Source organism: Narcine bancroftii, chromosome 13, assembly GCF_036971445.1.
Source record: "Narcine bancroftii isolate sNarBan1 chromosome 13, sNarBan1.hap1, whole genome shotgun sequence".
Taxonomy (NCBI): domain Eukaryota; kingdom Metazoa; phylum Chordata; class Chondrichthyes; order Torpediniformes; family Narcinidae; genus Narcine; species Narcine bancroftii.
The window spans coordinates 34,381,513-34,405,799 of NC_091481.1; the positions used below are offsets into that span (position 1 = coordinate 34,381,513).

The window sequence follows — 24,287 nt, forward strand, 5'->3', positions numbered from 1 at the left end:
CTTCAAGTACAATGCATCTGTAGATTTGTTTCTTGCAAGGTGTATTGTTACAAGGTTCAGGGTTTAGAGACAAGTACAGTTAAAACATTGCAACGGCATCATCTTTTAGCAGTGAGAGGTCCATGTAAGAGATGGATGGCTGCCTGCAGGAAAGAGGTATCTCAGTTTCTAGCAATGCTGATTTTCTTGCTCTTCTTTTCCATTGTTGACACCATCTCAGATTACCTGCCATAAACAAGCCCTCAGTACAATGTCAACACCAATGTGGCAGGGTGTCCTGCAGAAAACCTTGGTTCCCCTTCCTATGTCTGCTGCATGACCTGCTGAGTTTCTCAGCACATTTGTGTATCGCAAAATGCAGATTTTGTTGTGTCATTCATCTTTTTATTGCCACATTATTATGCCCCCCCTTTATTTTTCTCTCCATCTCACCTTAAAATGTGCCTTTCTTCTCCTCTCCCCCCACCCCCACAATTTTCCGAGTGCTGACAAAGAAAGTTCAACCTGAAACGTGAGTGGTTTCTCTCTCCACAGATGGTGCCTGACCTGTGGAGAATTTCTAGAATTTCCTGTTTTTTTTTAAGAAAAAGAAAACCAGTTAGTCCATCCCTTCTACAAGGCCTCATTACTCAAATTGCTAAAGGGAGTTTTACCTGATGATTTTATAGAACTGAGTTTGCTTTAACTCTCTGCCCACCTTTCAAGTGTCCTATATTAGTAATCTGGTTTGCTTTAAATTTAACAGTTTCTATGGCCTACAGGAAACATTGGGTTCTGTGTGTGACTCTGTCTGTGTGTGCGCGTGTCTGCCTGTGTGTTTGCGACCGTCTCTGGGTACGACCGTCTCTGGGTGCGACCGTCTCTGGGTGCCACCGTCTCTGGGTGCGACCATCTCTGGGTACGACCGACTCTGGGTGCCACCGTCTCTGGGTGCCACCGTCTCTGGGTGCCACCGTCTCTGGGTGCCACCGTCTGGGTGCCACCGTCTGGGTGCCACCGTCTCTGGGTGCCACCGTGTCTGGGTGCCACCGTGTCTGGGTGCCACTGTGTCTGGGTGCCACTGTGTCTGGGTGCCACCGTCTCTGGGTGCCACCGTCTCTGGGTGCCACCGTCTCTGGGTGCCACCGTCTCTGGGTGCCACCGTCTCTGGGTGCCACCGTCTCTGGGTGCCACCGTCTCTGGGTGTGTGACTATGTATGTGCCTCTGTCTGATGTGTCTGACTGTCTGTCTCTGTGACTGTGTGTGTGTGTATGACTGTGACTGTGTGTGTGTCCAGCCGGCACCTTGTGTTTGACGCAGTGGAACTGGTTTGAGGGGAACCCGAGTAGGCGCCGTCTCCATCATCCTGTGCCTCCCCTGCAGACGACACCAGCTCGAAGCACAGAAGGAGGTGTCGGAGCGAGCGGCGGCCGAGGCCGCTCTCCAACTGCAGCAGGTCCGCCGGCAGCTGGCATCCCTGCGGCAAGAGGCAAGTGCCAGGGCAGGTTTCGTGCCCCTCGCTGAGGGCGGGGGCGGATTCTTGCGGAGTCCGATCGCCCCCGGAAAAGTTGGCTGCGAGGAAGCCAAATGGGCGCCGGTGGCGGCTGCTACTGCTGTGAACGCGGGCGCTCTCGCTCCTTGGACAGGATCCGCCAGTCCAGGCTGCCGCGGGCGGGCATGTATCGTTTGCGTGCGTCTTCGCCCAAAAGAGGATGTAACAACCCAGTCTTTCTGCAGCTCTGCGAGGAGGAGGAGGTGGCCCTCGCCTCCGTCCGGCCGAAGGCGCAGGAGTTGCCGGACGATCTGGAGGCGGCCAGGTGGGAGACCCCCCAGGGTTCCACCCCAACGAGATCGGGCACCCGGGCGCCGCCGGCGTCGGAGCCGCAAAGTGAGTCAGGCTCTCAATGCCTGTCCCCTGCACGAGTGTGTGTCCCCCCCCCCCCCCCCCCCAACTAACGTCACCCAACAGGTTTCTGTTTTCCTAGTATTAACCGTGGCAGAGACCGTCCTTTTAGGATATGTACTCGCAGGGAACATCGAGATGGGCAGTAAGTTTTGGAGAGCATGTCCTGGGGTGGGGGTTGAAGTTTTCACGTAATAAGAGAGTTGCTGAAGGATTGAGCCAAGTTCTCGTCTGTGCTGCAATGGGATGGTGATTTTTTTTTGTAAGGGTGCTGGGTTACGTGTTCATTGAAGACGAACTGGCAGCCGCCTCCCTCCCCTTCCCCTTGCCTTGATCTATAAGCCAATGCAGTGCTCCTGGAAGGTTTAAGTGCACAAGGTCCTGCAGACGTCGAGGGCGATCGGGTGCTGTTGGTTGAGGACTGATCCCTGTCCAGACCGCCGGGTATGATACGTTATCGTCATATACATGTGCACCGAAACTTCTGCGGTGGGGGGGGGGGGGGGAGGAACCATCTACAATAGTATACTTTCATCATGCACAGTGAATAGAAAAGCTAGATAATGAATATTCTCTGGCCATTGTGCGAGGCAGACTTTTTTTGTGGTGTTGGGGCAGTTTGATTTGTGTAACAAGGGCCTGACAGCTGTTGGCAAGGAACTGTTCTTGAACTTCCAGGGGCTGGTCTTCAGGTTCCTTCTGGCTGAAGGTAGCAGCTATCGGAGGGGGTGACTAAGGTGTTTGGGGTCTTTTATGATGTTGGGTGTCTTCCTGAGGCAGTGTTTCATGTAGAGACGCCTTTGGTGGATGGGAGGTCAGAGCCTGTGATGGGCCTGGATGTACTTGCTACCATCTGCTTTTCTGGATACTCGAGTTACCAATCCAGACTGCGATGTAACCGGTCAGTATGCTTTCCACAGTGCACCCGTAGAGGTTTGATGGCCTGTTCGACGGCATGCCAGATCTCCTCGCGCTTCTCGGAAAGTAGATGCCTTTGCTCTTCCTCAAAATGGGGTCGTTTCCACTCTAATGGAGCAGGGAAGGCCATCGTGACCAGTGCCCAATGCCCAGCACCTCATCAGGTTCACTTCTACTGGGCTCGAGACTATGATCACCATTTGCACAAATGTTGTGCCATTTACAATCTTCTGATCACTGACAGCGTACAACTGAGCTTAAAAGATCCTTCGGGTCCCATCAAGAACTTGCTGTCACGTTGGGAAGAGTATGAGGTTCGGTGGGCTCGCAGAGAAACAAGTGTGGACACAAGTGTTACAATCGCACATAACTTTTTTTAACACGCGGGAAACAAACAGGGGAGAACATTAAACAGTACTTGATAACTATTTCACTTAAGCAACGATGGAGACATTCACCTCGGACTTCTGTTGGACTCCAGCATTGGGAAACCTATTTTCGACCCGCTCATACACTACAGACAGGCATTCTTACACACACACATCTGGTTTTCTGTACCAATGGGGTTGCGGCTCTCTGTGAGTACCGACGTATCGCAGTACTAATGGTTCAGCTTCTGTGTAGTGCACACTTTACCCGCGACACTTCCAGCAATGCCCACAGTAGTGACCTGGCATGGAGCGATATCGGGGCTTGGACTGCAAGGCAGAGAGAATGTGCTGTGCATTGATGTTCTGCACAGCGCTAATCTGTGCTTCTAGCCAATAATGACCCGAGGTGATTTAAATTAGTTAACAGCAAAGTGGGTCCAACCTTGATTGACAAATGATGTGACTTCCGAACCAGTTGCAGACGGGGAGGACACGACCACCCGAAATACACACAGATATCTGCAGATGCTGGTGTCTAGTATAATGCACAAGTCCCACCACATCCCTCAGAAGTAGAGGGCAGCATTGAATGAAAGGCCTCCTCCAAGGAGTGCCTGCAGTGGAGGCAGAGGAACTGAAAGAAAGGAATGGAATCCTTGCAGGGGACAGGGTGGGAAGAGGTGTAGCTGAGGTTGCTCTGGGTGGGAGTTGGTGATTATGAAATGGAACAGATGCAAAGAAAACTGTATAAAATGGAAGGTATTGTTAGCTGTGCTCCTCTCCTGTTGGAATCTAGGGGTTAAAACAGTATGAAATAAATGATTAATTAATAAGTGTATATTTACTGCATGGTTCAGGGAAAAAGGAATGTGATTAAGTGGCAATCACAGCAGGGAGCAAAGTTGGCTGAGCAAAATTGTCTCTCCAAAATACAGGGAGAGGAAATGCATAAAACAATTTAGGAGGAATGCTCAAACTAAATGAGGTGGTGAGTAGCACAGGAGACACAGGCCAGATCAGAACAAAGAATGGCCTGTAAGAAACAAAGGGAATGGAAAACAAGTCTAGGAGGAAGATTAAGGCAGGAGGAGGTGTTAAAGAGAACAGCAGAAATTGGCCAGACAAGAACAGAATGGTGATTAGAAATATCTGGGGATGAATTAATTTCTGATCAACACAACGGGATAGTCTGGCCTGGAGGATTAAGATGGGAGTGCTACACCCCAGATATCTGCAAAACAGGAGATGACTTGTGATAACCCTTATGCAAAAAGATCTAGCAAAGGAAGACAACTTTTGTTCTGTATGATAATGAAATCTAGCAAAGGAAGCCAACTTTTGTTCTGTATGATAAGGTTGACCTATATAAACTGAACCAACTGGACAATAGGGGTCAGTCTTGGGGAGTAGCTCACTGTGCAAGTGACCTATGAACTAATGAGTGACCCAGAGCTCTGTTAAGTTTTATTCTTGTGCTGTGTAATAAATTGACTGTTGAACCGAATACCTTCTCCTATCACTTCATTCAAAGAACGCGCTGGACTCAGACTACACATAGACTAAATTAAGAGTAAGTTAAAGCCAGAGTCCAACACTCCTCAGGCCTGAAACGTTGGTCAACCTTTTGTTTCCAAAGCTGCATGATCTACTGAGTTTCTCCAGCACACTTGTGCATTGCACTTATTTCTGGGCAGTTGGCTTTATTCCTTCCCCCTGGAAATGGTGCGAAGCTGAACCAGCCTTGAAAATATAATGCAACTGTTTGGAAAGTCGGTTGCGGAACATCCAAGTAGACTTCAATTCTGAGCTTGCACATTATTTCAAAGGTCAATTTGTGAAGCTATAAAATGAAAACTAACTGGAGGGGCGGTTGGCTTCCTCTCACATGCTTGTGGCTTTATGACCTTTTGATAGTTTGCAGAGAGGTGTCCGTGTCTTGCAGAGGCAACCCTGCTCTTGTTTTGTGGAGAAAACAAACATCTTCAACTGATCCTCTGCTCAGAGGAGCTAAGCACAAGATGACTGCAGAACATTGATTTGAGTCAGGAGAGAAAAAGATCCTTCCAGCACTAGGCAGCATGTGTGGGGAAGAGTAACACTTCTAAAGGTGACCTTTCTTCAGTGGGTAATACGCCAGTTCTCTGAGAAAGGCGATTTAAATAATGTAAGTACAGAAAATGTGCTTAAGTGTAAAATGGGGGTGTTGTATAGAAATTCTGCAGGTGAATTAGCGGCTCATATAAAAGGAATGTTAAATGCTTTGGATAATTTGTACTTAAAGGGTGGGAACAAGTTTGAGAACAAAAAAGGTTTCCTTGTTGAAGTGGGAGGTGCAGTGGACCTATTGAACGAGTTTTGGAATTCTGCATCTTGGAAGAAGGCCCTTCAGCCTATCTCATCCATGCTGGCCGCTGTCAAGTCATGCTAGACTGCGGTTGGCCTACATCCCTCTGAACATTCCCATCTCATGCACTTGCCCAAATCGCTCTTCAGCATTCTGATTGTACCTGCCTCTACCACTCCCTCTGGCAGCTCATTCCACACACTGTGTGTGGAACAAGTTTCCCCTTGGGTCCCTTTTATAGACGTTTCCCCTTAAGTCTATGCCGCCTTGTTTTGGACTTGCCTTCCATTGGAGCAGCCCAACATTATTAACCTTGTCACTCGTCCTCATTGATTTTGTAGAAGGCATCCTTCAGCCTTTTGTGCTCCAGGGAGAGACGTCCCGGCCTCTCCTTAACACTCGAGCCCACCAGCCCCGATAACATCCCTCTGAATCTTTTTTGCATCCTTTCCAGCTTAATGACACCTCTCCTACGGATGGGAAGATGAAAACTGTGCACAAGACCCCCGAGTATGGTCTCATCGATGTATTTTAGTGCTGTAACATGATGTCCCAATTCCTCAGTACCCGAACTGCTAAGGGGAAATGTGCCTAAATGCTTTCTGCATTGCCTTGGCTGCGTGTGTCATCACTTTCAAGGAACGATGCATCTTTGCCTTGGGTCTCTGTTCTGTCTCACTCTCCAGGGCAAACCATTCACTGTGCAAGTCCTGCCCTGGTTTATCCTACTAAAGTGTAATGTCTTGCACGTTCCCAGGTTGAATTCCTTTTGCCATTCCTTGACCCACTTTCCCTGTTCTTCTCAGATAACCGTCTTCTCTGTCCACTATCCTTGCCAATTTTGGTGTCATGAATGAGGCTGCTAACTGGCTACATTGTCAAGTTGCTATTATAGTTGTCTAATGGTGTCTAAGGCATGCAACTAGTCACATGGCTTCAACCTGAATAACAACACTATTACTACCATCAAGCCGATTCTGCATCCAGCCAGCTAACTCACTGTGGCTTCCAAGCGATCTGACCTTCTGGATCAACCTACCATGTGGTACCTTGTCAATGTCCATTTAGTTGACATCTACTACCCTGCCCTCATCAGTCCTTGTCATTGCCCATTCCAGATACTATTCTACTGTCTCTGAATGGTTTCCAACATAGTAACATCAAAAAGTTGACCAGTGCAGTTCACATTGCTCCAGATGTGGTTTCAGCAATAACCTGGGCAAAGTATACCTGCTTTTATACTTGATTTCCCCTTGCAAAAAATGACAAATTTCTGTTACCCTATATGCACGTGTAGTAGCCAATACCATTTAAAAGTTAACCCTCCTTTTGGTTCCAACCGCCTGCCCAACTGACCTCCTGACGCCTCAGCCGCAGACTTTTACCTAGGCCCCAGCCGACTGCCCATCCGAGCTCCCGACGCCTCTACCGTGGGCTTTCACCTAGGCCCCGGCCGCCCGCCCATCTGAGATCCCGATGCACCCGACTGTGGACTCTCACCTAGGTCCTGGCTGGCTGCCCATCGAGTTCCCGACACCTTGAATGATGCAGGCACTTACCACTGTCATTAAGTAATATCTGTGTAAAGGTCAACCCCTAAATTTTACCCAAATATTGGACTGCAAAATTCAACCATTACACATGTATATACAGTACTTTCAAAATGATTTGTTCTGGTGCATACTAACCTCTTTTGAATCTTTCTACATCTGAACTGCAATTTCTCGCCATTTACGTAACATTGTACACACTTTTAAAAGTTCCTGCCCAAATTTTCCATGTTTAAACTCTATTTATTGCATATTTGCTCATTCACATATCTGCATCTTTTTTGCCTTCTTAAATCCTCTTCATATCTATTAGAATTTATTGTCATGAACAAGTCATGAAATTCAGTGTTTTGCGGCAGCGTCATAGAGCAAACATTCATATTATTACCATCTCACAACATTACTATAAAAAAAATTAATAGTGAACGAAAAGCGAGGCGTTCATTGATTATTCAGGAATCTGATGGCAGTGGGGAAGAAGCTGTCCTTTTGCCGCTGAGTGCTCATCTTTAGGCTCCTGTACCTTTTCCCCCCAATGGTTACAGTGTGAAGATGGTGTGGCCTAGGTGGTGGGGGGGTCTTTGAGGTTAGAGGCTGCTTTCTTAAGACACCGCCTCGTATAGATGTCCTCGATGGAGTGAAGTCTGGTGCCTGTGATGTCGCAGGCCGAATTAACAACCCTCTGGAGTTTATTCTTGTCCTGAGATTTGGCGCCTCCATACCAGGCAGTAATGCAACCAGCCAGAATGCTCTCCACAGTACACCTGTAGAAGTAAGAGAGTCTTCAGTGACAGACTGAATCTCCTCAGGCACCTCACAAAGTCTAGCCGCTGGCGAGCCTTCTTTGTGATTGCATCAACATGGAGGCTCCAGAACAGATTCTCGGAGATGTTGACACCCAGGAATTTGAAGTTCTTGACCCTCTCCACTACTGAGCCCTCGGTGAGGATCAAGTCATGTTTCCCTGACTTCCTCCTGAAGTCCACAATCACCTCCTTGGTTTTGCTAACATTGATGTTGGTGTGACACCACTCAACGAGCTGATCTATCTCCCTCTGCACTCTCCATCTTTGCCGATTGTGATTCTGCTGACATCTATAGATTCATCAGCAAACTTGTACATAGCGTTGGAATTGCGCCTGGCCACAATAATGGTGTAGAATGAGCAGGGCAGTGGGCTAAGCACCATCTTGGGGTGGTATTGATAATCAGTGAAAAGATGTGGTTTCCAATTCATACTGACTGTGGTCTTCCAATGAGGCCCAGAGTTTGTAGCTTCTTGACTAGCACTGAGGGAGTAATGGTATTGAAGGCCGAGCTGTACTCAATGAAGAGCAGCCGTATGTATGAGTTGCTGTATTTGAGGTGATCCAGAGCTGAGGGGAGAGCCAGCGATATTCCATCTGCTCTGGAGCTATTGTGACGATAGGTGAATTGCAGTGGGTCCAGATCTTTGCTTAGGTATGTGGTAATTCTGGCCATGCTCTCAAAGCATTTCATCACAGTAGAAGTTAGGGCTTCTGGGTGATCATCATTGAGGCTCACAGTGCTCTTTTGGGTTGATTGATGCCCTTTTGAAGCAGGTGGGAACCTCTGTCTGCAGCAATGAGGGGTAAAAAAAATGACCAGCTAGTTGGTTGGCACAGATTTTCAGTACCCTGCATCAGAGCCTGACACCTTTTGAGGGTTCACCCTCTTGAATGATGTTCTGATGTCACCCTCAGAGGACCAATATTACAGGATCCTCACCCTTTTTCCTCAGCCTTTTCAGGGATTCTAGTAGGCACTTCTCAAAGTGGGCATAGGTGTTCAGCTGATCAGATAATGTTCGCCCTCACTTTGTAGGCTCGAATGACCTGTACTCCCTGCCATAGCTGGCACATCTCTGTTTCTAGCTTCCTCCGGAATTGCCATTTTGCTTCAGAGATGGCCTTCTGCAGGGTGTACCTGGTCTTGTACAGATTTTCCCTGGCCTTGAACTCCCTTATTCTCGCCCTCAGCAGGTTGCATCTTCTCTGATTCACCCTGGGCTTCTGGTTGGGAGAACACCCGGTAGGTGTGCATGAGTGCACACTCGTCCACGCAGGTCTTGATGAAGTCGGTGACGTGTTGCATATTCCCTCAAGCCTGTGGTTGAGTTCTTGAACTTTGTCATGAGCAAACTTACAAACACACATTCAGTGCCTTCGTCTAAACTTGTAAACAGTCGAGGTCCCAGCATTGACTTCTGTAGCTTGCCAACGGACAGAGATCTTGGTCAACCTAAGGATCTGTTACCTCCAGCACCTCAAGCTTTGATTTCCTTTATCAAATGCAATCTGGAAAAGTAATGCATAGCTTAAAATAAAACAAGCTGGCAGAGGAACTCGGTATCTATTGGAGGGAACAGGGCAGCAGATGTTTTGGGTTGAGACCCTGCCTCGGGACCCAATGTATTTGTAGCACATGCATCAGTCCAACTTCATTGCAACTCCGATTAACTCAAATAAAACTGTACAAAAGCGCTGCACAAACTCAGCCGGTCACGCAGCATCTGCAAAAAGTCCAAGGTCACAGGGATTTCGGGCCTGAGCCCCTTATCAAGGAATGAGCAAAAAGTAGGCAGGCAGGGGAAGGGAGGGAGGGAAGGAGGGGGCAGGAGGAGGAGCACAGACTAACAAGGGAGGAGAGAAGTGGGGGGAAAAAAGCAGAGAGGTGAAAGGGGGAGGAAGTACCTTTCAGAATGGAGAGAGAAGGGGGAGTTGGACGATAGGGAAAGAGAGGGCCTCGGAAAGGGGTTTGACAGAAACTGGAGGAGTTAATGCCATCTGGTTGGAGAGTGTCCCGGCAGAATATTTTGTGTTGTTCCTCCAATTTGGAGTTGGCCTCAGTTTGGCTGTGCATGAGGCCATGGATAAACATATGGGAATGGTGTGTGGAATTAAAATGGTTGGCTGGTGGGAGGTCCCTGTTATTTGAGCGGACCGAGTGAAGGTGCTTGCATCATTTTTACTTTAACCATGGTGCCTGCAGACTTTTGTGCTTTTCATCCACAAAGCAATCTCTCCGATGTAGAGGCCACGTCAGGAACACTGTATGCAGTAGGTGACCCCTGAGGATACTGGCAGTCACAGGGCTAGCTATCGAGGGGGGGGGGGGGTGATTTGACGAGGGAGTCCCGGAGAGAGTGGGCCCCATGGAAAGAGGAGAGGGGGAAGATGGGGTGGGATCATGTTGAAGGTAGTGGTAATTGCTGAGATACGTCAGATGCGGTGTGTTGGCTGGTAGGTGAGGGCAAGGGGAATCCTGTCCTTGTTCCATCTCTGGACGGAGGAGGCCAGAGCAGATGGACGGGAAACAGAGGAGATGTGGGTTGCAACACTTCACTTGTGAACCTATTGCATCCAGTGCCCCTGTTGTGGTCTCCCCTATATCAGAGAGACTGGCTGGATGTAGGCTGGAAAATTGTTTCGTTGAGCACCTTCATTCGCTGCAATAACATGGTCCTCCCAGTGACCAACCATTTTAACTTGCACACCATTCCCACACTGACAAGTCTGCCCATGGCCCCATGCACTGCCAGTTGAGGCTACCCTCAAATAGGAGGAACAGCACCTAATATTCTGTCTGGGAACTTCTCCAACCAGACGGAATTAACATTTTCTCCAGTATCCATTAAACCCTTAACCTGTCTTTCTAAATCCCTCTGCCTCCAGCTCCCTACCCCCTTCCCTTCCATCTCCATTCAGAGAGCTACCTCCTCCCCTATCACTTCTGAGCTTTTTTTTAAAACACCTACCCTTTCACCCATACCTACCTATGGTTATTAGCCTGTACTCATTCCCCTGCCCCTTCCTCCCTCCACTCCTCCCCCACCTTTTCATTCTCCTGCCTCCCAGCTTTTTACTCGTGTTTGTCAAAGGGCTCAGGCCTGAAACGCTGGCTACCCTTTACTTTCTACAGATGCTGCATGACCTGCTGAATTTTTCCAGCCATGATAGCAACTGCAGACTTTCCTGTTTAAGTCCAATAAAACTATTTTCTTTTCACAAGCTGTACCCGGGTCACCTTAAATTTTTCCAAGTGCTCGGCTGTAACATTTTTAACAATATACATTTGGAAAATAATTTTCAAATTGGTTAATGCCTCTTCTTTATGTGCCCGCCACTCTCTCCTACAATTTAAAATAGTCCATAGGGCTCACACGTCCAAACTATCTCGTTTTTATCTGGATGTATCTCCTCGTTGTGATAAATGCAACAATGGAGAAGCTTCATTAATTCATATGTTCTAGATATGTCAGAGTCTTGAGAAATATTGGAACGAAGTATTTCGAACTCTCTCTGTACTTTTTAAAAGTTAATTTTAAATCAAATCACTTAACTGCTTTATTTGGTATTGTCAGAGAGAGCCACACAACTTTAACGGCATCTGACCTGCACGTGTTAGCTTTTATTTCTCTTATGGCTGGGCGGGCGGTGTTGCTCAGATGGAGGGACATTACCCCGCCTTACTTGTGCTCAATGGCCACGCGATCTCATGTTTAAACTTAGATGCTCAATTTCCGAGCTGGCTGTAAGTTTTCAAATGCTGTGGGGACCCTTTTTGAATTAGTTTTATAATCTTTGATTTGTTAATAAGGTAGAAATGATCACTTTGATAAGAATTCTGCCATTTTTATTTTTGGTCAGACAGCTTCTTGATTGTGGGTTTAGATATTCCTTTTTTTAACAATATATCAATACAATATCTGATGAAAATGTGGGGGACCCTGGATGAAATTATACGATTTAAATGCAATGTATCCTTTTGTCTGTATTTTTGGATATGAAATTTCAATATTAATACAAATATTGAAAAAGAAAAATAGTCTTAACATTTCCCCAACGATATGAAGCTCACCCTTCTGGCCAGTGGTAATGGTGTTGAAACTTCCAAGATGTCACAGCTTGGGAAATAATGATTGCTTTATTATCGCACACATTGAAATTCTTACCTGGTGCAACCCAATACGTTAAAGAAAACAAGTGCACTAGATAGAGAAATAGATACAAAAGATAATGAATATTTTCAGTTACCATACTGCAGGAAAAAAAAACTCTGTAGCCATTCCATTTTGTGGTGTCTGAGTAGTTTATGATTAGTTTTGTAAGAGAAGGTTCAAGAGTTGGACAGTTATTGGAAAGAAACTCTTCCTGTACCTTTATGGTGCTGGACCTCAGGTTTCTGCCTCAAGGTCGCAGTGAGAAGAGGTTGTGACCAGGGTGATGGGGGTCCCTCATGATGCTGCTGCTTTCTTGAAGCAGCACCTCAAATGCCTGCAATGCATGGGCGGTCGGAACCTGTGACAGACTTGGCTGTGTTTCCTGCTTTCCTGAGTACTCAAATTGCCAAACGAGCCTGTGGTGCAACCAGTCCGTATACTTCCACAGTGCACCTGCAGAGGTTTGGTGGAGAATTGGACATCATGCGCAGACTCCTTACAGAGTTGATGCATTGGTGTGTTGGCTCCAGGAAAATTCTTCCGAGGTACGGGCTCCTAGGTTCTGACCCTCTCCACCTCTGGTGTGTGATTTCCCTCTGCCTCTCCTCCTTACAATCAGCTTCCTGGTCCTGAGGTTTGGGGACAGGTGTGTGATTTCCCTCTGCCTCTTCTCCTTACAATCAGCTTCCTGGTCCTGAGGTTTGGGGATAGGTGTGTGATTTCCCTCTGCCTCTCCTCCTTACAATCAGCTTCCTGGTCCTGAGGTTTGGGGACAGGTGTGTGATTTCCCTCTGCCTCTCCTCCTTACAATCAGCTTCCTGGTCCTGAGGTTGAGCGCAAGATTGTTCTGGTACCAACCAGCCAGATTCTTCATCTCCCTTTCCATATTTTGATTCATAATTTCCAGCTATTCGGCCAAAGACATTGGTGTCCTTGGTGAATTTGTGAATTAAGTTGGGGTGGTAGTTGGCTGTGCGGTTACGGGCATGCAGAGAATAGAGGAGGAGACTAAGCCCACAAGAAGCGTTGTGGGCAATCTGCACTGGCTGGTGTCTGCCCATGAGGACGTCAAGGGTCCAGTTGCAGGGGGATATAGAATCCCAAATCCCTTTCCAGAATTTGAGGTGATGTTGCCCATGAAGATTTACCTCGCTGTTTAGTGATGGAATCTTTGGCAAAATGGGAAAGACTTTTTTTTAAAACTAAACGATTTGTTTAGGAGAGGACAATCTGGAGAGCATGTGTTGAGGAAACCATGTGGTGGGACAACCAGAGGCAGCTGTTTATAAAATGAATCCTGTGGAATCATGGAGAAACACAAAAACTGCAGATGCCGAAATCTTATTGAAACAGACAAAGAAATGGTGCAGGAACTCGGCAGGTCAGACAGCATCCACGGGTAGAAGTGGGCAGTCACCATTTAAGTTAGAGCTTTGATAAAGGGATAGAACGCGAAACATTTACGACCCATGGATGGTGTCTGACCTGCTGAGTTCCTTCAGCAGTTCTTGGATTGCTTCTGTAGAATCGTTGAATTAGTGGATGAATTGGCTTCACTTGCCAAAACCTCATTAAAGGGGCAGCACAGTTGGTGTGGCGGTCAGCACAACACTGCCACAGTGACTGGGACTGAGGCTCAACTCCCACGTTGTCTGTAAGGAGTTTGTACGTTCTCCCAGTTGTGTGGGTTTTCACCGGGAGCTCCAGTTTCCTCCCACCGCTTGAAGCCTACTGGGGTTGTAGGTTAATTGGGAAGCATGGGCCAAAGGTGCCTGTTACCATGCTGTGTATCTAAAATTAAAAATGTTTTTTTTTTAAACACAGTTTGAGTTCTGCTTCTGTTCTCGGGCACTGCTCTTCAGGAAGGATGTAGTGGCCTTGAGAGATAAGCGAGAGAAATGTGAGTGGCCTGCTCTGCCCTTCAGTGATGTTGTGGGTGTTTTTAAACTCAGTGCCACATTTCCTACAGTAATTCCCTTAAGAGGGGGGACTCGGGGAATGAGTGTACTCGGGACGTAGGATGCATTGGAGAGCCGCAGCAAATCCTGTCAGACGGGACTGAATTTCTGTTATCGTGTCACTCTTCTGCTAAGGATTTTTTTTTAATACTCAGATTGTTAATTTCTTGAGACTTCTCGGTCAGACCAAGAGCTGTGACCCTGCCCCCTCTCCACTCAGTGTCATGTGCTGCCACACAGGCCCCGCTGGGTGCTCCTGTCGAGATGGGTCCTAGAGATAGCGCTAACAGCTGGCCATTTGTCTCACATTTGACCAGCGCAGCGTCCCCTGCAGCTGTGGGTTCACTTCTGTGACCGTTCTGGCAAGTGTGAGGGTCACAGGTGGGACCTTTCATTCTTTCTGGGTGGCTTCCATTGGGTGGTGGGCATCCAAGTGCTTAAAGACACTTTCTCACCGAGGCACCCTCAACAGATTCAGTGTCGTCCAACACCAAGGGGATATTCTCCTTGTCCCTGCTTCTCCCTGGGCGCGTTGCCCTGGGAAGAACTGGTGTGGATTTTCTGCAGAATGGCATTACCTGCCACATTCTGTAACTTGAGCCACTTTCCCCTGCAAGTCTTGATGCTTGGAAGGGTATTCCCTCCGCAGCTGGCGGTCCAGATACGTACTCAAAAGGCTCTGGGTGCAATGGACCTGGAGGTTAGCAACGGTGCTATGGATAGAGGTTCACGTCATGGAAACAGGCCCTTCTGCCCAACATGTCCATGCTGATGAGGATGTCTACCTGACCTGCACCCATGTTCACCCCTTATCCCTCAAAAATCATAATCATTGCCACAACGTTTAGTGATTAAGCTCCCCTTTTCACACACTCTGTGTCCATCATTCACCATGCCCTTGCATGTTAAGTCACAGCCCCATCTCAGAGCTGGTATCGACCACAAACTGCACCCCTTTCAACCACGTCACTAAAACTCGTGGTGGAGCTGTCATTTGACATGATTAAGCTTTGTCATTCGGGTTCCCTGCAGAAAACTGGAGGGTGCTGCCAGTTTCCTGGTTAAAAAATTTAACCCTGCTTTCAGGTTAGATGCAGTCCTCTTCAACAAGCTTCTGCCGGAATAACACTGGGGCAAAATGTGTTAAATCAACAACTGGTCGCCGAGGCCTCAAATATACGAAATGGAATAGCATTCCAAACCAGGTTTTTCTTACACATCCTCTTTTGGCTCTAATACAATTTCCTTCTGGCAGCATGTTGATAACTGCAGGGAATGACTTTTGGCAGCTTTCTATCTGTGGGTACAGCCAGAGGACTGCAGAGACGGGAATCTGAAGCCAACCCCAATCTGCTGGAGGAACTTGACAGATCAAAGAGGCATCAGCAGGAGAAAAGGATCTGATGATTTTTGGCTTGAAACTTGAACCATTATTTTTATCTCACTGGTGCTGCGTGACCCACTGAGTTCATCCAGCAGATTGTATTGCTCCAGCTTCCAACGTCATCAGTCTCCTGGATGTCTCCATCTCACCCCTCCACCATGTCGACTTCGAAGATGTTTTCGTCCTCTCTTTGGCAATTCAGTGAGTCCCTCTCTCGTGACTCCACCTCTCTGGTTGCCAATCCCATGTAGGACCTCTGATTTTCTTCCTCCCCACCCCCACCCCCACCCCCCCCACTCTGTCCTCTTTACATTGACCTATCTGTTCAAGCTATCTTTTTTTATTTGGCTTGGCTTCGCGGACAAAGATTTATGGAGGGGTAATGTCCACGTCAGCTGCAGGCTCGTTTGAGGCTGACAAGTCCGATGCGGGACAGGCAGGCACGGTTGCAGCGGTTGCAAGGGAAAATTGGTTGGTTGGGGTTGGGTGTTGTGTTTTTCTTCCTTTGTCTTTTGTCAGTGAGGTGGGCTCTTCGGTCTTCTTCAAAGGAGGTTGCTGCCCGTCGAACTGTGAGGCGCCAAGATGCACGGTTTGTGGCGATATCAGCCCACTGGCGGTGGTCAATGTGGCAGGAACAAAGAGATTTATTTAGGCAGTCCTTGTACCTCTTCTTTGGTGCACCTCTGTCACAGTGGCCAGTGGAGAGCTCGCCATATAACACTATCTTTGGAAGACGATGGTCCTCCATTCTGGAGACGTGACCTACCCAGCACAGTTGGATCTTCAGCAGCGTGGATTCGATACTGTCGGCCTCTGCCATCTCGAGTACTTCGATGTTAGGGATGAAGTCGCTCCAATGAATGTTGAGGATGGAGCGGAGACAACGCTGGTGCAAGTGTTCTAGGAGCCGTAGGTGATGCCGGTAGAGGACCCATGATTCGGAGCCGAACAGGAGTGTGGGTATGACAACGGCTCTGTATACGCTAATCTTTGTGAGGTTTTTCAGTTGGTTGTTTTTCCAGACTCTTTTGTGTAGTCTTCCAAAGGCGCTATTTGCCTTGGCGAGTCTGTTGTCTATCTCGTTGTCGATCCTTGCATCCGATGAAATGGTGCAGCTGAGATAGGTAAACTGGTTGACCGTTTTGAGTTTTGTGTGCCCGATGGAGATGTGGTGGGGGCTGGTAGTCATGGTGGGGAGCTGGCTGATGGAGGACCTCAGTTTTCTTTAGGCTGACTTCCAGGCCAAACTTTTTGGCAGTTTCCGCAAACAGGACGTCAAGCGCTGAAGAGCTGACTCTGAATGGGCAACTAAAGCGGCATCGTCAGCAAAGAGTAGTTTACGGACGAGTTGCTCTTGTGTCTTGGTGTGAGTTTGCATCCGTGCGGTACCGCATGTAAACAGCGTCTTCATTGTTGAGGTCTTTCATGGCTTGTTTCAGCATCATGCTGAAGAAGGTTGAAAAGAGGGTTGGTGCGAGAACGCAGCCTTGCTTCACGCCATTGTTAATGGAGAAGGGTTCAGAGAGCTCATTGCTGTATCTGACCCGACCTTGTTGGTTTTCGTGCAGTTGGATAACCATGTTGAGGAACTTTGGGGGGGCATCCGAGGCGCTCTAGTATTTGCCAAAGCCCTTTCCTGCTCACGATGTCGAAGGCTTTGGTGAGGTCAACAAAGGTGATGTAGAGTCCTTTGTTTTGTTCTCTGCATTTTTCTTGGAGTTGTCTGAGGGCAAACACCATGTCAGTAGTTCCTCTGTTTGCGCGAAAGCCGCACTGTGATTCTGGGAGAACATTCTCAGCGACACTAGGTATTCTATTTAGGAGAACCTAGCGAAGATTTTGCCTGCAATGGAGAGCAGCGTGATTCCCCTGTAGTTTGAGCAGTCTGATTTCTCGCCTTTGTTTTTGTACAGGGTGATGATGATGGCATCACGAAGGTCCTGAGGCAGCTTTCCTTGGTCCCAGCAGAGCTTGAAAAACTCATGCAGTTTGGCATGCAGAGTTTTGCCGCCAGCCTTCCAGACCTCTGGGGGGGATTCCATCCATACCTGCTGCTTTGCCACTTTTCAGTTGTTCATTTGCCTTATATGTCTCTTCCCGGGTGAGGACCTCATCCAGCTCTAGCCTTAGGGGCTGTTGAGGGAGCTGGAGCAGAGCGGATTCTTGGACTGAGCGGTTGGCACTGAAAAGAGATTGGAAGTGTTCTGACCATCTGTTGAGGATGGAGATCTTGCCGTCTGAGCTGCGCAGCGGGCTTTGGAGTTGGGGTGAGGGGCTGTACACAGCCTTTAGAGCCTCGTAAAAACCCCTGAAGTCGGCAATGTCCGCGCTGAGCTGGGATCGTTTGGCGAGGCTAGACCACCACTCATTTTGGATCTCCCGGAGTTTGCGCTGAAGATGGCTGCATGCGCGACGGAAGGCTTGTTTCTTCTCTGGCCAGGAAGGCTTTGCGAGGTGAGCCTGGTGGGCAGCTCGCTTCTTTGCCAGCAGCTCCTGGATTTCCTGGTTGTTTTTGTCAAACCAGTCCTTGTTTTTCCTGGAGGAGAAGCCCAGTACCTCTTCAGTGGATTGCAATATGGTAGTCTTCAGCTGATCCCAGAGGGTTTCAGGGGACAAGTCCGTGAGGCGAATTGCATCCTTGAGCTTTGCTTTGAGGTTTGCCTGGAAGTTTCCTCTCACTTCGTCTGACTGCAAGTTTCCAACATTGAACCTCTTTCTGGGGGATTTACTGTTCCTGGACTTTGGCTTGAAGTGAAGGTTGAGCTTGCAGCGAACCAGCTGGTGGTCAGTGTGGCATTCTGCGCTGGGCATGACCCTGGTGTGGAGCACATCTCGTTTGTCTCTTTCTCGCACCAGGACGTAGTCCAGGAGGTGCCAGTGTTTGGATCGGGGATGCATCCAGGTAGTCTTCAGGCTGTCCCTCTGCTGAAAAAGGGTGTTTGTAATGACAAGCCGCTGTTCTGCGCAGAGCTCCAACAGGAGGTGCCCGTTGTCATTGCACTTGCCGACACCATGCTTGCCCAGGATTTCTGGCCAGGTTTCTGAGTCTTTGCTGACGCGAGCGTTGAAGTCGCCAAGGACGACAACCTTGTCGGCTGTAGGGGTGCATTGAATGAGGTTGCGTAGATCAGTGTAGAACTTGTCCTTTTCTGCTTGTTCCGCCTGGAGGGTTGGAGCATAAACACTGATGAGGGTGATTCTATCTACACATTTGTCAATGACACTGCAAGGAAGTCAAGGGAACACGGCCCAGTCTTTATCGAGGGCTCCGTAATGGAGAGGGTCAAGAACATCAAATTCCTGGGGGTGTCAACATCTGGAGCCCCCACGTTGATGCAGTCATGAAGAAGGCTCGCCAGCGGCTACACTTTGTGAGGTGTCTGAGGAGATTCGGTCTGCAAGTGAACGGTGGGGAGCCTTCTGGCTGGTTGTATGGGCGTGCTGAAGCCAAGACAAGAAAACAACTCCTGGGGGTTATTAACTCGGTCTGCGACGTTACAGGCACCAGACTTCACTCCATCGAGGACACCTACATGAGGCGGTGTCTTTAAAAATAGCATCCTCTAACCTCAAGGACCGCACCACCCAGGCCGTGGCCTCTTCACTCTGCTACGATTGGGGAAAAGGTACAGGAGCCTAAAGACAAGCTCTCAGCGGCACGAGGATGGCTTCTTCCCCGCTGCCTTACTTTCACTTTTTATTTGTTCGTCGGTTTTTGTGAATATTTGCACTGTGAAGCTGCTGCAAAGCAACGAATTTTATGACTCATTCATGAGTTGAATTCTGATTCTTTTCTCAGTCTTGATGAAGTGTTTTGGTTCAGTTTTGGCCATTTGTTTTCTCCTACTGATGCTTCTCGACCCGCTGAGTTTCACCAGCGTATTGAGCTTGGCTTCTGTTTTTGGGTGGGTATCTCCATGTTGAATAGCTCTGAAGCCCTTCTATAGTAATGGTACCACTTTAGAGCTGTACCTATTGATTTCTGCTTGGGTTTTAAGTTCTTGGGCAGCACAAGTATTGACTCATCCCTCCTCTGGCCTACTTTGGGTGTGGCAGGAAAGGTGACCAAGCTGGGGGTGGGGGGGGTTGGAATCTTTCTTCTTTTGGAACCCATATAATCAGGGTTGTTTCCATTTTCCCACACCCCCCTCCCCAACTCAGATATCTACAAGGTATGAGGCTCTTTGCATGCAGTTTAGGTTCAGTTCCTGAATCCCAGGTAGTCACAGGCTGTCAAATCACATTGAACGCAGTATTGAGAGAGTCTAGGACCACAGGGAACAGCCTTGGAATAAAAGGATGTTCCTTTAGAGCAGATGAGTAGAAATTTGTTCAGCCAGAGAGTGACGAATCTGTGAAATTTGTTGCCACAGACAGCTGTGGAGGTAGATTTAAAGCGGAGGTTGATAGGGTCTTGATCAGTGAAGATGTCGAAGCCTATAGGGAGAAGGCAGGAGAATGGGGTTTAAAGGAAGACTATATCAGCCATGATTTGAATGGCGGAGCAGACTCTGCTCTGATAGCCTGATAATGCTCCTCTCTCTCATGGTCTTCTCTGGATTCACCTGAAGCCTTATCATCTGGGTGCAGAAAAGATTCACAAAAAAATTAGGTTTGAATTCTAATGAGAAGCAGGATAGGTTGGTACTTTTTACCCTAGAGAATGGGAGGTGAGGGTGGCGCTGGGTGGGAAACCTTGCAGCGGTTCATAGAGTCACAAGGGGCATAGATGAGGTCAGTAGCCATCATGTACAGATCCAATCACTCTACAGACAATGATTCTGACCCTAAAAGCCCAAAACATCGGTTATAATACTTTGACGAAGAGCTCAAGCTGAAATGTCGGTTCAGTATCTTTACCTTTGCTACATAAAGGACACTGACCCGCTGAGCTTTTCCATCATTTTGTGTTTTTACTTCAACCACAGCGTTTCCAGAATTTTGTGATTTACTTCCCTCTTCATTTGAATTCTTGATTTCCTGTCGGGGAGACCACAAGCGGTTCGGATCGGTAATAGCTCTTCCAAAGCCACCACACTGAGCATGGGTGGGGCGGGCAGGGCTGCAGGCTAAGTCCACTACTGTTCACTCTGCTGACCCATGACTGCAACTAAACACGGCTGTAATCACATCACCAAGTTCACTGACAACCCGATCGTGGTGGGTCTTGGTTAGAATGATGAGTCAGCGTACAGAGATGAGGTGCAGCCGCTAACGGACTGGGCAAAGCCAACAGCCTGTATCTGAACATAAAAAAAACACGAGAGATGGTTGTCATCTTCAAGAAGGGCAGAAGGGACCACGCTCCGCTGACCATTGACGGCTCTACTGTTGAGATCATCAAGAGTATCAAGTTCCTTGGAATGCCCTTTGCAGAGAATCTCACCTGGTCCCTTAACACCAGCTCCATAGCCAAGAAAGCCCAGCAGTGCCTCTACTTTCTGCCAAGGCTGAGGAAAGTTCATCTTCCACCCTCACTACATCTTACAGAGGGTGTAACAAGAGCATCCTGTGCAACTGCGTCACCACCTGGTCTGGAAGCTGCACCACCTTGGACCGCAAGACCCTGCAGAGGATAGTGAAGTCAGTGGAAAAGATCATTGGGGGCTCTCTTCCTACCACCCAAGGACATCTACAACACTCGATGTAGGCGAAAGGCAATTAACATTGTGAAGGACTCCACACACCCCTCATGTAAACTGTTCTCCCTTCTGCCATCTGGTAGAAGGTACCGCAGCACTCTGGGCCCTTGCGTCTGGATTGGGCAACAGTTCCCCCCCCCCCCAGTCATCAGGCTCCTGAATTCCCAAACATTATGTGGAAAGTGAACTGTGGACTTTTATTGTATTCATCTTAATATTTTAATATCTTGATATGTTTAACTTTTAACTTGTATTTATGTAAATATGCTCCGTGGTCCTGTAGAAACATTATCTTGTCTTTAACGTGCAAGCACGGTATGAATGATAAATAAAAGTGACTTGTTTTTTCCTCCCCCAGGAGATAACAGTCTAAAACTGAGCACAGGTTTAAGGCGAGAAGGAAAAGATATGGTTGGGAGCTAGGAGCATTTTTACACAAAGGGTGGTGGGTGTATGGAATGAGCTCACAGAGGAAGTGGTAGAGGGGGTAAAATTGGAATGTTTAGAAGGCATTTCAACAGGTAAATTTACAGCTAATGTTTAGAGTAGCGGTTCTCAACCTTTTTCTTTCCACTCGCAGATCACTTTAAGTAATCCCTCTCCCATCGGTACTCTGTGATTAGTAAGGGATCGCTTAAGATGGTAAAGTGGGAAGGGAAGGTTGAGAATCACTGCTCCAGACCCAATTGTTACTGGAATATTTTGCTGGATAAAAATTTCCTTTGGAGTTATGAAACAGTGCACATAACGAGTCAATGAGGTACAATTAAAGCAGTGGTTTTCTACGTTTTCCACCCACATCGCACCTTAAGCAATCCCTTACTAATCACAGAGCACTGATGGCATAGGGATTACTTAAAGAGGGATGTGGGTGGAAAGAAAAAGGTTGAGAACCACTAGTTTAGAGGGAAATGAACCAAATACAGGTAAATGGGGTTAGCTTGGGCACACAACCTGGTTAGCATGGTCGTTGATCAGAAAGGCTTGTTTCTGTGCTATAAAAACACCAGTTTTATTGCCTGATTCACTGGATTGAGTGACAGGATATACTGCTGCACCATCAAGGAGAGTTTTTCCTTGACCTGACGTCCCATCAAAGTTCACAGACAGGTTGAAAGTGGCAGCAACAAGTGGGATTCGAACTCTCCACCCAGTGGACCCATCACAGGTGGCTCTCCGGAATGTACAGGTGCAGACCAGCTAGATTTACCTGGTATAACCAAATTGTGATTTTCTGCAATGTGGGAGTGGATCTTGAACACTTACCCAAAAAATGAATTGAGGCCAGTAGTTTGGGATAGTGACTTTGGTTAGGCAACAGCACAGAGGGTTTCAAGAGCAGGCCTACTCGGGATTATTACAGCACGAACAAACTGGGTTTGAATCCAGAGCTGTCTGTCAGGAAGGTGTACATTGTCCCTGTGACTTGCATGGGTTTCCTCCCAACCTTTTGAAAAACATCAGGTTGGAAGGCTAATGTGTAATTGGGTGGGTTTCGTGCCTTTTTGTTAAGTTAAAGTTATGGTAGTTAGAATGAAACTTTGGCCCCATGATGAGAAGTCAGCATGACACTACTGCAAGTTCATGCTGGGGTTTATTGGGTGGTTACGATCCCACATGCCTACTGACCTTGTACTTCCAGATGGTGGTGTTATATAGTGGTATATAGTGCAGCTTTAGCACGCCACTGGTGGACGGGGTGCCAACCAAGCTGTGCTGTGTGCAACCCTTTGGGGTGATTGAAATCCAGAGACCCAGAGAAGATCCACTGTTAAACTTGCTCGTCGCCTTTCGCATTGGATGAATGGAAAATTCAGAAGTGCTCGTTCTCCTTTCGTGTCTTTTTTTTGTGAGGTGGGGGGAAGCTGCCATTTATTTACTGAGTTGGGGGGCGGGAAGCAAACCCTGATGTCCAAAATTCAAAGGGCCACACTGAATTTTAACTAGCCTTGCATAGATTGGCAGTGGGAGAGACTGTGGGGCGGAAGATGAATGGTTACACAAAGTTGCAGGGTGACTCACACTTCTAATGGCTTTGAAGTGTATCAGTCCTGAGCATTGCACTGCATTTTGGAACTCTGGTCTGGGTGATATGAGTGAAACTCCAATCACACAACATGCCAGTCCAGCAGAATTGTGTGACTTCCATTTCACTACTTTGTTTATAAAGATTTGCTACATTTTTTGTGCTGAATAGGGCAAGTATGAATGGGGTTTGGGAGCTCAGTCTTTAATGGCTTTGTAAGGGAGTACAGCCAATAGCAGGTGCTGAACAATCAGGATTTCTGTGCATTCAAAAGGCAGATTATAGATCTACTTTCCACACCCAGAACCCTGCTGCTTTGCCACTGAATGCATAGAGGTGTTGTGGTTATGGTGGTTAACTCACAACTCGAGTGTCCCTCAAAACAAGGCCCCTCCCAGCGTGACAGAATTCCTCTGAAAAGGAAATGACTATAATTGCCTCTGGATCGCTGTGCAAACCTTGAGCGATAGCCTGAGAAAAGGAGGGCTTCCAGCCTTAATGCAAGTGTGCCTGAAGGTGATGTCACCTGAAGGTTTCTCACCTGCTCTCCGATGAGGACCTGACACACCCTTCCTGCTGCATCACTTGCAACAATTTGACTCTAAGAACAATTTGGATGAATTCCAACTGTCAATCAAAAGCAGTTTCTCGTACGTCTTGGTTTTATCTGGCAAAAGATATTGCAAAGAAAAAAAAAACGTCCTTATTGTTGGCCCAATGATATTAACTCCTACGGGCTTCAGAATTTAGTTGCTATTTTGTGGAGGCCTGAATGAATCCAGCAGATTGCAGTGTCACGAGGTCTCAAACCATTCAATAATCAATTCTCCATAGCCGTGGCCGAGGAGAGGAGAACCTTATTCAGGGTGAACCTACACAAGGCGATGGGACCAGGCCACCTACCTAGCTGAAAGACTGCCAGATCAATTGATGAAGGACTTGATGCATAGCTTTCAACACCTCACTGCAGCAGTCCATCGTTCCTGCAAGATTGAAATCCCAGTGCCCAAGAGGGCAACCATAATGGGCCTCAATGACTATCACCCTGTGGCACTGACCTTCACTGTCCTAAAATGCTTTGAGCGTCTGGTGACTGAACGCATCAAAGCACACCTGACAATTCTCGTCAAGACAAAGCAATTCCACTGATGATGCTATATCCTTGTCTCTTCACTCTGTCCTGACCCACCCGGAGAACAACACCTCCTATGGCAGACTGCTGTTCATTGACTTAAGCTCAGTATTTAA

General features: G+C 47.7%; 1 protein-coding gene across 6 annotated transcripts in view; it reads left to right on the forward strand.

Moving 5' to 3' along the window:
• The window catches only part of lrmp (lymphoid-restricted membrane protein), a 174,894-nt gene that overhangs the window by 79,297 nt on the left and 71,310 nt on the right, over nt 1-24,287 (forward strand). For 5 of the 6 annotated variants that reach the window (XM_069908443.1, XM_069908444.1, XM_069908440.1 and 2 more), the window contains exons 17-18: nt 1,364-1,469; nt 1,718-1,868. In XM_069908443.1, the coding sequence (XP_069764544.1) occupies nt 1,364-1,469; nt 1,718-1,868 (257 nt within the window). The remainder of the gene's footprint in view (nt 1-1,363; nt 1,470-1,717; nt 1,869-24,287) is intronic. The other variant, XM_069908446.1, reaches the window with a different exon arrangement.